This window comes from Notamacropus eugenii, chromosome 6 (genome assembly GCF_028372415.1).
Source record: "Notamacropus eugenii isolate mMacEug1 chromosome 6, mMacEug1.pri_v2, whole genome shotgun sequence".
Taxonomy (NCBI): domain Eukaryota; kingdom Metazoa; phylum Chordata; class Mammalia; order Diprotodontia; family Macropodidae; genus Notamacropus; species Notamacropus eugenii.
In genome coordinates, this window is record NC_092877.1 from 51,048,556 (window position 1) to 51,061,773 (window position 13,218).

Here is a 13,218-nt window from a genome sequence, read left to right on the forward strand (position 1 = left end):
GGGATTCAAACCCAAGTATTCTGACATCAGGACTTCTAAGTCCTTACATATGATACTGACTATTTCACTCAGTTTCAGGTGCCAAAATTAGGCAAAATATTGAATATCAAATGGTAAATTATCAAAACAATAATAATTTACTGCTAAAATGCTAGTATATGTGCAAAAACAACAGCTTGGGAAATATTAATTCCTTTTTTTTTTTTAAGAAAAATTTTACAAATGTCACAGAAGTCCTATTTCAAGAGGTGATGGTATGGCCACATGTTCTGGTTCCCATGTCCTTTTTGTAGTAGTCTTGTAAATGATGGTTTCATTTCTTCCCTCGAAGTCAATATAAGAAAAACCTTTTAAAGACTTTTACTGTGAAAGATCAATTTGAGGGAGCTTTAAAAATGTAAGGCAGTTTTTCAGTAATTTTGTATTTTTTTTGTATTCTAAATTGGGCACCTCAAAAGAAACTTTGAAATGATTTTTTTTAACATTAAAAAGGTCTCCGCAGATGTCTTACTTTCTGCATAATAATGGTAGATGTAGAAAAGTTTCTGGTGCCTTTTTTTACTTGTTACTAGCGCATATTGCATTCATTTTGTTACATATATTTAGCCTTTTCTAATTACAAATTAACATTTGAGTTGGCTTAAAGGTTATTTTAGAAAATCCTGTGAGAGTTTATAAAGTTCACATTTGTATAGTGTTTAAAGGATTACAAAGTAAAAGAACATTTTTGGTTTCCCTTAATACTTAAAAAATACAGATTTTTACCCTCCAAATTTCAGTTTCATTGAATTCATTATTGGGTGTTCAGGAACATTGTGTAGAGTAGCAGTGAACCAAAAAACGCTGTATAAATCATTCTCTAGTAAAAGAAAATGCCTGCCCTTTAGAAAATTGATAGAATAAGTATAGCAGTACAAAAAAAGATTGTAGAATCTAATTAGCGGGTTAATACTTCTGTCCATCTGCGTTTAATTAGAGGACCAGAGGAAAAAGCTAGAGTTCTTTATCTTTCTCAGGATAGTAGAAAAACTTTCATAATTTAGAGTTATGATTTCATAAGTATGGATATTCTTTCTATTCATTCAGATTGCAGCCCCTCCATACCTCAGCCTCTTGAAATACTTGTATTTCATTAATACAGTCTTCTATGTCATTGTCTAGTACATTTACTAACAACATTTATGCTATTAGGGGTCTGAATATTCTCAAGATATAGTTTCTACCAAAAAACTTTTTTTCTGCCCCATTCTTATTTTTTCCCCTTCTGTCAAAAAAAAAATGTGCATCTTCTTTTGGAATCTTTGATTATTATATTATTCTATTTGATCTGATCTAATAAATATTATTCCTACCTGCCCAGGATAAAAGATTTATTTTTAGCAAATGGAAAAGATATCTGTTGTTTTTGTTTCACTACCTTGTATATCTTTGATGTGATAGGGATAGGAGGGTCCGGATGTGTTTTGGTTTAGGGTTTTGCATATGTTTAAAGTTTCTCCTGGTAATTCTTTTTAAAAGCTGTCGTGCAGTCTCACTAATAAAACTTTTTGTTAGCCTTTCCAGGGTTGAGTTTGAGAGCTTCCCCTAGTTACTACCATATATTTCTACTTACACATATGTGTGTATGTGTATACATAGACACGTGTCTATAAATAAACATATATATTATATATAGACATACATATCTTGAATGGTCAGATTTAAAATTTTATCTCTTTTCTCTTCATTTTTACATTTACTAAATGACTTAGTAAACTTTTGAAGAAAATTTAGGTAGGCTGTGTTTTGAAATATAATTCCAAATCTAGCACACAGTATTTTTTAAATGGTTTTTTTCATTTTTTTTCCATTAGTGAAATGTGACCATTTTTGAAGAGTTTCTTGTTGTAGGAAATTCTAAATATACATTTAAGCATAATACCGAATGCAGTTTGTGTTAGTAGCTAGATAAGCATGTCTTTTTCTGAATCTTAAAAGTGTGGCCAGTGAAAAGTATTTCTCACTTAGTTTTTGAGTTTTTAATTTTTTAGAAGATAGTGAAACACAAATACAATATTTTTATTAGAGATTTTAATTTGTCCACATTATTCAGATGTTACTTGTAATTGTATTGCTTGTGAAAAGAATCAAGAGGTAGCTGATTCATTTGTGTATTGCTCTGACATTCTGTAAGTAAGGTGGTATGAATGTAGCCTGTACTTTTCCACCAAATCTGGCTTGTATAATGCCAGAGTGTCACATATAAATCAGAGTTTTTTGGAGGGGTGGGGTTATTGTTGTTTTTCCTTCAGGGAGATTTCATTTTGGAGTATATTTGGACCAGTAAAATCTTATTTAGGTGTTGTTTTAGACATTAGGTAGAGAAGCATTGTGTCAAGGTCCAGAAAACCTGGGTTCGAGTCTCACCTCTGACACATACTGGCTATGTGACCCCAGGCAAGTCATCTGACTGCTCAGTGCTCTAGGCTCTAGGTGAGAAAGTACCAACCTGGATTGGTAGAAGAAATAGTTTCTCACTGGGAGCTCCTTATAGCAAATCACTGGTGCAATCCCTATTCTTAACCCTGTTCTGAAATGTGATCAGTTACTCCAAAATCATTTGCCAATTCTAATAATTAGCTTTATTTTTAAAAAATTGAATCTGCAAGAGAATTATACTAAATATCAAGTTAGTGTGAATCACTTAGCTGAACCTAAGCATCTTAAAATTATTAAACTTTATAAACTTATCTCCCCAGCTTCCATTGTAAAATCATATAGCCAGGGATTCAAGAAACCTAATTTGTTGATATGTTCGTTATTTGCAAATCATGTAGTAATTGTGATTGAAAAAAAGATTTAGTCCTCACCTTGTAAAGAGATTTGTCAAAAGTTTAAGTGGATTTTAATTCTTTAAGAGGTTAGATAAAACGTTTTTGCATTAATACCAAACTATTATTGGCAAAATTATTCCTGTCTTAAGTGGCTCTATTGCTTCTGGATAACTATTTAAATGTGTTAATTATACTCTTTATCAGATTGGTCAGGTTATTTTAGAATATTCTGAAGGGTATATTTTAAAAATAACACTTCTCTTCCCACTCAAAAAAAGTTTAAAAATTTTAAAAATATGACTGGTTGACGTATCATTAGAAAATTTATTGGAAAAAGTATTTCCTGTTTGAAGAAAATTGCTAAAAATTAAATTTTAAAAATGGAAAGAGCTACAAAATCTAAGTACTTAAAATAACTTTGGTAAATATGAAAAGCAACTAGAATAGTCTTTAAAACAGTCTTGTGTCCATTCAACTACTACATTTTTCTTTTTCCAAATGCATCATATTGGATATGGAATAGTTCATATATATCGTATACTGGGATTTTGGGACTGTGTTCATAGGATCCATAAAGGTGAATTTATCGTTTTCACAATTGACATCTCTGAGTAAGTAATGTTATATGGTAAAGTAGAAGTGAAGTCTGACTCTAGTAAAGAAACTATATCCTGTTATTTATCTGTCTACATTTGCTAGTGGTTTGCTAAATAGTCGTTGGAATACAGTTCCCATAAAAATGAATGGAAAAAGGGTGGAACACATGGTACAAGTCAGAATATCCTGGAATTGTACTTTGACTGATTGTAACTTTGTAAGGTTTCATTTTTATATATTATCCTATATGTATATCCCCTCCCAAATATTAGAAAATAACTTAATATTTTGTCTTTTGAAGTTTATACATGCATTAAAAAAGTGTATTCACTGTTCTTCCTTAAACACACTTTGTTAATTTTAGGAAATATCTTCTCCAAGTGGAAACATGCTAACTTTTTCTGTAAATTTTAAATAAAAGGTGCTGCTTCTTCCTCTGTACCAGGACTGATGTGTGTTTTCTGTCTCTATCCCCACCCATTTTTTTCTGCTTCGAAATTTGTTTGAAACTAGTATCAACATGGTTTTGTGGATAAAGCACTGCCAGCTGGTTTATTTGAGTTGAGATTTGGGTTAAAGTCCCTTAGTATTCCTTGTTGTATTTCAATTTGTCTCTAAGATGGTTTGTAAAGTGCTTTGAGGGCCTCTTCCCCCCTGAAAGCTACCTGTAGTGTATAAAGTAACAGCACATAATTCTGTTTGTGTTTTGAGAGGCAATCCCAGTAAGAATGGATTATTAGCTTGTACCAACATGAACAGGATACTTTGTGTCCCTACACGTAGGAATGCTATTAACTTGATTTGGAACTTTATTGATCATATAAATTTGGGACTTAAACTCAAAATGTTTTTTCGTTGCTGCTTTGTCCATATCTGCAGAATGCAAAAGGAATACTAATGGAAAATAGGGGAAAAAAACTTACTAATGTAAAATACTGAACAAAAGCACATTTTTTTAGAACTACAGCTTAGATATATCAAAACATATTTAAATATGTCAAATCAAAATTATATTCACTTATTTTAAAATTTAGAGTTAGCTTCTTGTTAGTTCTGTTCCTGTTTTTCTGGAAAATAGTTGGTAAAGTCAGGATAAAAAAGTTACTAGAAAACTTCTTTTAATACTGATTTAAAATCAGGAAAACACTTAGTGATATCTCTGGAATTTTTTTCCCAACATGTCCTATTAAATAATGTAAATTCCATAAACATACAAGTTAAACGGTTTGCTTGAAGTCACTTGTTGATGCATAAACCTACGTAACTGGCCAGATCATGCCGGTGTTCTTGCAGTGGTGTAGACCCATCACTTAATTCTAAACTGCAGGGTTTTTGTATTCAGTTTCTTAGGTCTACTCCTTTACACAATGATAAATGAATGTGGTGATGTAGGCTCATGGAAAAGCTTCCACATATGGTGTCTAAAGTTTTGTTTACAAAGATCATTGCAAATCTTTAACAGAGAAGCTAAATGGCAAAAGGTTTTCCTGTTTTCAATTAAAAGCATGTACGGATTTAATTGGAAGTCTGACATTTGAAAAGATTCAGTGGTGGGTGGGGAAGTATTAGCCGAAGCTAGATTATGTTTGATAATAAGAGGGTGGGAGATATAGTATGGCTACACAAAACTTCCTAGATTAGTTATATTATTTGGCCAAGAGTTTGAATTTCTTCCTCCCAAACTTTTCTTTCTTTTTTTTTTTTAAACCAGAACTGTTAAGTAAAATGGACAGATTTGACTTCACCTTCTCTTCACCTTCTCTCCCTTCAGCTACCCACCCTCTGGGGGAGGTACTAATGAGCTGTGAAATGTCCCAAAGACAAGCATTGGGGAGAAGAAGAGAAACAGAGGACATGGATAATCCACAAACTTGATAATAAGTCTCAAAAACTAAGTTTAGTGAATATTTTTAAGAAACATTAGAAAAGGAGTATATCCCATTTTGAATATTTTTCTGAAACCCTTTAAAGCTGAGTTTTGGCATTGAAATAAAACAAATAGGAGTACATTTGTGGGGCTTGAACTTGTGTTCCAAATTTTACTTATTTAAGAAAAAAACCACCACATACTTGGTATTAACATATTTTACTGTATACATTTGATTTTGTTTGGGACTGAAGTGGTTTAGTGGGGAAAGTCAAAGCCCCAAATATTTAAAATGTGTTATAGTTTTCAAATATAAAATAGTACTGATATTTTTGGTACTAAATATAGTTAGTTAAATATAAGGTTATTTAAGAAAGTTGCTAAATCTTAGGCATAATACAACTTCTATACATGTATGTATAAAAGTTGTCACATTGAAATTCAGTAATAAAGGGAAATGTTTATAAGGTATTGTTTGTACATTAAATCATGTAACAATAACTAGTGCCTTTTTTAAAGCAGAATACAGCCCCTTGTTTCTTCCCTTGGCTATAGTGAAATATAATCCATACGCTTCATCTTCAGATCTCAGATGGTCAAGGAGATGAACCTTCAGAGTCCCCATATGAAAGCGCAGATGAGACTCAAACTGAAATATCTATATCTTCCAAAAAGTCTGAGCGAGGAACCACAGCTAAAAAGGAGTATGTTTGTCAGGTAAGCTGAAAGCTTTCATTCATCAGTTATGAATTATTAAGTGATGACGTACTTTTGGCCAAGCTTAAAATGTCCCTGCTTTGCCTTTTGTGAACCCTCGTATTTTGGATTATTATCAAAGATACATAATCTGCTTTAAAACAGGCAATTAAGTTGCCCTGACTGGTTGTGATCATTGACTTACGCTTGAATCCCGCTGAGTGGAAATTCTGATCGTGAGAGGTGAAGGAGTGATAACTGTTGTGGTCCAATTATGATGCAGCTATTAGTTGCTTAAAATTAGTTGTTTATTAAAGCAGCCTTTACCCGTAGAAATGTCTTATGAATTAGACATCAGTGGTTTTAAGCCACAAATTTATGATGTGACATTTTCTATGAAGAGTTGGTTTGTGTATCTGACTTGAAATTTTTTAGTAAGGCCTATATACTTTTACTTGAATTTGAGATTGGCTAGTCAGCAGTGTTTATAATTGACCGATTTATTAATATTTTGCAACCTATAGTATTTTGCATGTGTGCCTTTTCCCCTAAATAGCAGAATGGGCTTAGGAAGAGCAAAATGGGGAGAGTGGAGAGATCTTTGTATATATTCAACATTCCTGCTTTCTGTTTAAAAGCTTTGTGAGAAATCTGGCAATCTTCTACTTTGTGAAGGACCCTGTTATGGAGCCTTTCATTTATCCTGCCTTGGGCTTTCTAGAAGACCAGAAGGAAAATTCATTTGCAGTGAATGTACTTCAGGCAAGTTTTTTGTTCAAAACTTAAAAAAAAAAAAAGTTTTTATTTTTAAAAAGAGAAATTGACAGAATTTCTCGGGTGATAGAATTCTAGATTGTATGTATGTAAGCATGTATGTGTGTGCATGTGTTTGAACTATTTCTGAAATTGTTATACCTAAAAAATTCATAGACACAAGTAATGCTTTTGATGTTAGTGTTACCTGTTCCTTTTCTTTAATCCTGAGAACTTTCCGTCTATCAAAATACTCTAATCCCTGATAACTTCATAGAATTTTTCACCTTATTGCAAGTTGAGTGATTGCTGTTTGTGCTCTTTTCATCTCTGCATTATAACATTGAGCAATAAGTAATCCTACATTTTAAAAAATGTTTTCTTTAAAAGCGTTTGATATATTTTTTAATTGTTGAAGTGAAATTGGCTCATATATACTTTTAACTTTTGAGTCTTGAATTTTTTGCAGAATACCTTTTACTCAATTGTCAGTTTAAAAACTAGAATGCTACAAAGTGTACTTTCTTGGCTTAGACTACCTTGGAAGACTTTTAAAAAATAAAACTTAAAATTAGATCCAAAATTTTGTACAAATAAAATTAACTCAATGTAAAGAATGTTAACTATCTGGCTGTGCTAAAACTGTGATAGACATTCTAATCAGGCCATTATTTGAAATTTGGAAATGTTTCATTATAAAGGTTAGTACCCATTGCAAGAAATAGTCATGATAACCAAAAACATTCGTAAATGATTATCTCAGTTCAGATTTGTGACCCATTCATTTCAAATTAGAATATCACAAAATTATAATACTACCAGAGAATTTGATGAGCTTGTGACATTTATTTGATTTGAGGATTTCAGAGAATTCTTTTTAACTGTAGTGAAACCACATTAGTTCCAAATGTAAAATGTTGCAGTTTCTGATTAGTAATATTTCACCTTGGTTTTCTTTTATCTATGAAGAAAGGATTTTTTGATGAGGTCATCTGGCATAGTGGAATAGAGGGGCTGGCCTCTATTTTTTAAAATTAATTTATTTGTTTACAGTTTTCAACAGTCACTTCCATAAATTTTAAATTTTCTCCCCTTCCCTCCCCAGGACAGCATGTGATCTTATATGGGCTCTACACATACATTCTTATTAAACACATTTACACATTAGTCATGTTACATAGAAGAATTAAAATGAATGGGAGAAATCATGAGAAAAACCAAAACATAACTAAATAGAAAATAGTCTGCTTCATTCTGCATTCTGATTCCATAGTTCTTTCTCTGGATGTAGATGTCATTTTGCATCAAGAGTCCTTTGGAAATTTTTTAGGTCCTCGCATTACTGGGAAGGGCTAAGTCTATTAGAAACAGTCCTCACACACTGTGTCTGTGACTGTGTATACTAGTCTCCTGGTTCTGCTCATTTCTTTCAGCATCACTTCATATAAATCTTTCCAGGTTTTTCTGAAGTCCACCTGTTTCTCATTTCTTCCAGCACAGTAGTATTCCATTACAATCATATACCACACCTTGTTCAGCCATTTCCCAGTTGATGGACATTCCCTCGATTTCCAGTTCTTGGTCACCACAGAAAGAGTTACTATAAATATTTTTGTACATGTGGGGTCCTTTTCCCATTTTTATGATCTCTTTGGGATACAGTCCTAGAAGCAATATTGCTGGGTCAAAGGGTATGCACATTTTTATAGCCCTTTGGGCATAGTTCCAAATTGCTTGCCAGAATGTTCACAGCTCCACCAACTGTGAATTCATAGTGTTCTGACTCTCCCATATCTTCTCCAACATTTATCATCTTATTGTTTTGTCATGTTAGCCAATCTGATAGTTATGATGTGGTACCTCAGAGCTGTTTTGATTTGCATCTCTCTAATCAATAGTGATTTAGAACATTTTTTCATATGACTATAGATAGCTTTAAACTGCCTGTTCATATCCTCTATCAATTGGGAAATGACTTGTATTCCTGTAAATTTGGCTCAGTTCTCTATATATTTTAGAAGTGAAGGCTGGCCTCTATCCTTGCCACAGACATACTTACTGTGTGACCCTGAGCAGATCACGGAGCCTCTCAGCGCCCCAGGCAGTTTTTAAGAAATGAGTTGTAGAACAGGTGCTGTTCTCCATTAGTGAGGGGAGTTTTTTAACCAGGAGATCACTCTACTGATGAAAGCACAGCATCCTCAAATCACAAGTGATGCCAACCTACCCTCCTCACCCCAAAAAAGCTTATTTAAAGAAAAGGATGTGTTAGGCAAATTATGTAATAAGGTTAAAGGAGGAATGGGCACAGAAATATTATAAATATAAATATTATATATATTATAATCTCTTTGAGAAACATTTGTTTTTATAAGCCATAAATTCTAATGCATTATCAGATGGTACTTTTCCAATAGTACTATTAACAGTTTTAGCTACTCAGTGCTCTTAAGAGGTGTAAAATAACATTTCTTCCAAAATATTCCATAATTCAAACTTTACACTAATTTAGTTAAGCTTCCCCTTTAATTATCCTGTCATTTCACAATATGCATAATAATTCATAACACTTTTCCCTGAATCATAACTACATCTCTTCAAAAGTACAAATGATTTCCTCAAGAAGTTTAAGTTTTCCCTTCAGTAGAAGTCTTCAAGCAAATTCAGAATGACTGCAGATTGATGTTATTTTAGAGTGGATTATTATTAATATTTGATCTGGAATTAGGTAGCTTTTTTGATCTCTTCCAACTCAAATATTCTATGATTGTGTGAGAAAATGAGCTGCATTTTTATATTCTTTGTTTTTCCAGCTATCTCTGTGTGTTCAGGCAGAAACTTTGAAGAATGCCTCCCTCCTTACCAGGGCTTAAAGTAGTAGCTAGTTTCTCCCCCACCTCCAAATTTGAAAACGTGATCCCCTTGGACAGGGAACATTGCTAGACTTAGTTGGTTTCAGACTGACTTAAGTACATAACTGTAATTTAACTTAACGCTAATACTTGTCTATACTCAACTTTCCCTTTAATCATTATTAGGGATTCACTCGTGTTTTGTTTGTAAAGAGAAAAAAACAGAAGTTAAGCGCTGTGTTGTATCCCAGTGTGGAAAATTTTACCATGAAGCATGTGTGAAAAAATACCACCTTACTGTATTTGAGAGCCGAGGATTTCGTTGTCCCCTCCATAGCTGTGTAAGCTGTCATGTAACAAATCCTTCAAATCCAAGATCATCAAAAGGTATTTTCTTGTTGTTCAGTTGTCTCAATTGTATCTGACTCCTCATGACTCTGTTTGGGGTTTTCTTGGCAAAGATACTGGAGTGTTTGCTATTTCCTTCTCCAGCTCATTTTTACACCTGAGGAATTGAGGCAAACAGGGTTAAATGACCTGCCCAAGTCACACAACTGTGATGTCTCAGGCCAGATCTGAACTCAGGAAGATGTCTTCCTAACTCTATCCACTGAACCATCTAGTTGCCCTTTAAAGGGTAAAATTAATTTTTCTCTAAATAAGATTGAAAAAAATCCATCTTAGAGATACATAATAGGACTTTTCCAGTTTCATAGACTTTTTCTTTTTCCTTTTGAACATGTAACACTAGACAAGTGCAGTTGATAACCTCCTCTCCCCAAAAAAGCCCAAATCTTTTCATCTTGTTTTTTGTTCTCTTAATCTTAAATGAATGGTTAAATATTCTCAAAAGAAGGTTTAAAGTTTTTATTGATTGCTTTCCCCTTAAAAGTCACTGCTGATTTTTCTCCAATGAGAATTTTTTCCCCCTACCTGAAGACCTTTTTTTTAAAAAAGTGTATGTGACATTTCATGAATGATTAACTTAACAAAGCAAGTGTAGTACTCTTCTTGGCATAATTCAGTGTCTTATCTCCTTGATAATGTGCAACTTGTCATTTTTTGCTTTTGTTTTCTCTATTTTTTAATCAGAGAAATGACTCAGCTATATTAAGTATTATTAATACATGTTTGAAATGTCCCCATGTAGTTTAACACCTCTCCCTGCCCCCTGGCTCTAGTCTCTGAGACCTTACATATATTTATTTTAAATAATTGGAGCTAATATGGAATGATCCTTAAACATTTTTTAAGTTATTGCTTAAATACCCTTCATGAAGTTCTGCTCCAGTGTTGGATTATGGCATAAAGATTATTGTGAGTATTGGAAGGTTGTATTAATGGAGAGCATCAGGCCCAGTAACTCCTACCTGACTTTCTCACATTTAAGTACAGGCCTGGGGGCAGACTATTTTTATTTGTTAGAGGATCAGCCTAGCTGTATCAAGACAAGTTTATCAGTAGAAAGCTGGCTGTACCAGGTGATGAATTATTTTAGCCACATAAATCCTTGATGACCGTGTCCTAAGGCAGGCCCGCACAACCTCTTGCCCGAGGGCCACTTGTAGCCTGTGGGCCCCTTGTAGCCGGACAAAGGATTTTGGTGGGTAACTGAAAAATGTAGAGAAAAACATCTACATTCCTCTACATTTTTCAAGGTCCCCTGCAGAATCCTTTCGGGTGTCTTCCAGCAGTAAGTGGCCCAAAGGCTGCAGGTTGTGCAGGCCTAGTCTGAGACATGGAAAGGTTGTGGTTTGCACTGGGGAAGGGAAAGGAGCACCTGTATGGATCGAATGAGATCTTTGAAGTGTTGATACATTTAAATATTTGTGTACTTGATAGGTAAAATGATGCGATGTGTTCGCTGTCCTGTTGCTTATCATGGAGGAGATGGCTGCTTGGCTGCAGGGTGTTCAGTGATTGCTTCTAACAACATTGTTTGCACTAATCATTTCACTGCTCGGAAAGGAAAAAGTCATCATGCTCATGTGAATGTGAGCTGGTGCTTTGTTTGCTCGAAAGGTAAGGCATTTTTTGTTTCATTTATATTTAATCTATTGTTTGGGTACCTTTTTATCGTTCTACTGAGAGTAGTTTTTCAGTGAAGTCACTTTACAATTGTCACATTTTTAAAGTGCTAAAATATGCAGCAGCAGCACGTAAGAATCCTTTGATGGTGACTGTTGACAGTTGTCAGCAGGCAGACACAACATACTAACATTTTTGCAGTTGTTGGTACCATGTAAGAGAATATTTCAGACTAAAATTAGAGCAAAATGTAGTAGTGGTGTAAACAGTAAAAACGTTAATGTATTAAGATGTCAGCATTTACAATGTCATTTTTCTTGAATTAGTATTTCAAAGTCAAATATGTCGCAATTAATTTTGTTCTACCTTATGAGAAGTTAAGTCAAGACCTGAACTGGAGTAAACAAAAGCTAACTAAAGTTTGCCGTTTCACATAGGGGGAAGCCTGTTATGCTGTGAGTCATGTCCAGCAGCATTCCATCCAGACTGTTTGAATATTGAAATGCCAGATGGCAGTTGGTATTGCAATGACTGTAGAGCTGGAAAAAAGCTTCATTTTCAAGACATCATTTGGGTCAAACTTGGAAACTACAGGTCTGTCTGATGAGTAGAAATTCATGCTAATTATGTCTGCGTGGTTTTTTCCCCTCTTCTCAGTTTATTTCTGTTAAATTAAATTGCAAAATATTTAAAATTTTCATTCCTATCCATGAAAGGTTTTTAAATATGTAATTTTTAAAATTTGTCATATAGATGGTGGCCAGCAGAAGTTTGCCATCCAAAAAATGTTCCTCCAAATATTCAGAAAATGAAGCATGAGATTGGAGAGTTTCCTGTGTTTTTCTTTGGGTCTAAAGATTATTACTGGACACATCAGGCACGAGTCTTTCCCTATATGGAAGGAGATCGAGGAAGCAGATATCAAGGAATTAAAGGAATTGGAAAAGTCTTCAAAAATGGTATCAAGATGTAAAATATGTTGTTTAGTTTTTTCTAAAATGTCTTATGTTCACTCTGTTAATTGACAATCACTTATCATTTTTTTTGGAAACTAGACAGAAAGAGGAAATAGAGCAAACATGTTGCATTTGCATTTTAAGGCAAATAAGAGAAACTAGTTTGTAAATACCATAGTGAGATTAGAAAAGTATTAGTGTGATGATTTTTTAGTAAACAGTTTGTATAAAATTATATCCTGTGGTACCTGTACATGATCATTATTTTCAAGAATTAGTAATTTTAAATATTTTCTGGATTCTTTCATATAAGTTTCATATTTATGCATTATTTGATACTCAGGGAATCTGGGGTCAATAAAATACATTTTTCATGTTAGTCTGGTTTTACTGCAAAGGAAAAAAGAGAAGTATTGTCATATCTCTGTGCCTATAAAGAACATAGTTTAAGCTGCAATATAGTGAAATTCATAATTTGGTAAGATCCTTTATTATAAGGTTTTACTGCAATTGTTTTTTCTTTAACGTTTCCCTGGGCATAGTTAGCTTTGATCCTTATCCACCCCAGTAGGACCATAGTTTTAGAGCTTGAAGGGACCTTAGATATCATTAAGCCCAATCCCTTCATTTTGATAGGACTTTCCCGGGGAGTGGAG

General features: G+C 33.6%; 1 protein-coding gene across 2 annotated transcripts in view; it reads left to right on the top strand.

Moving 5' to 3' along the window:
* NSD2 (nuclear receptor binding SET domain protein 2) overlaps nucleotides 1-13,218 on the top strand; it is a 109,951-nt gene that overhangs the window by 67,877 nt on the left and 28,856 nt on the right. For both annotated transcript variants that reach the window (XM_072620015.1, XM_072620016.1), the window contains exons 11-16: nucleotides 5,863-5,994; nucleotides 6,612-6,735; nucleotides 9,765-9,965; nucleotides 11,421-11,600; nucleotides 12,044-12,200; nucleotides 12,360-12,565. In XM_072620015.1, coding sequence (XP_072476116.1) covers nucleotides 5,863-5,994; nucleotides 6,612-6,735; nucleotides 9,765-9,965; nucleotides 11,421-11,600; nucleotides 12,044-12,200; nucleotides 12,360-12,565 — 1,000 coding nt within the window. The remainder of the gene's footprint in view (nucleotides 1-5,862; nucleotides 5,995-6,611; nucleotides 6,736-9,764; nucleotides 9,966-11,420; nucleotides 11,601-12,043; nucleotides 12,201-12,359; nucleotides 12,566-13,218) is intronic.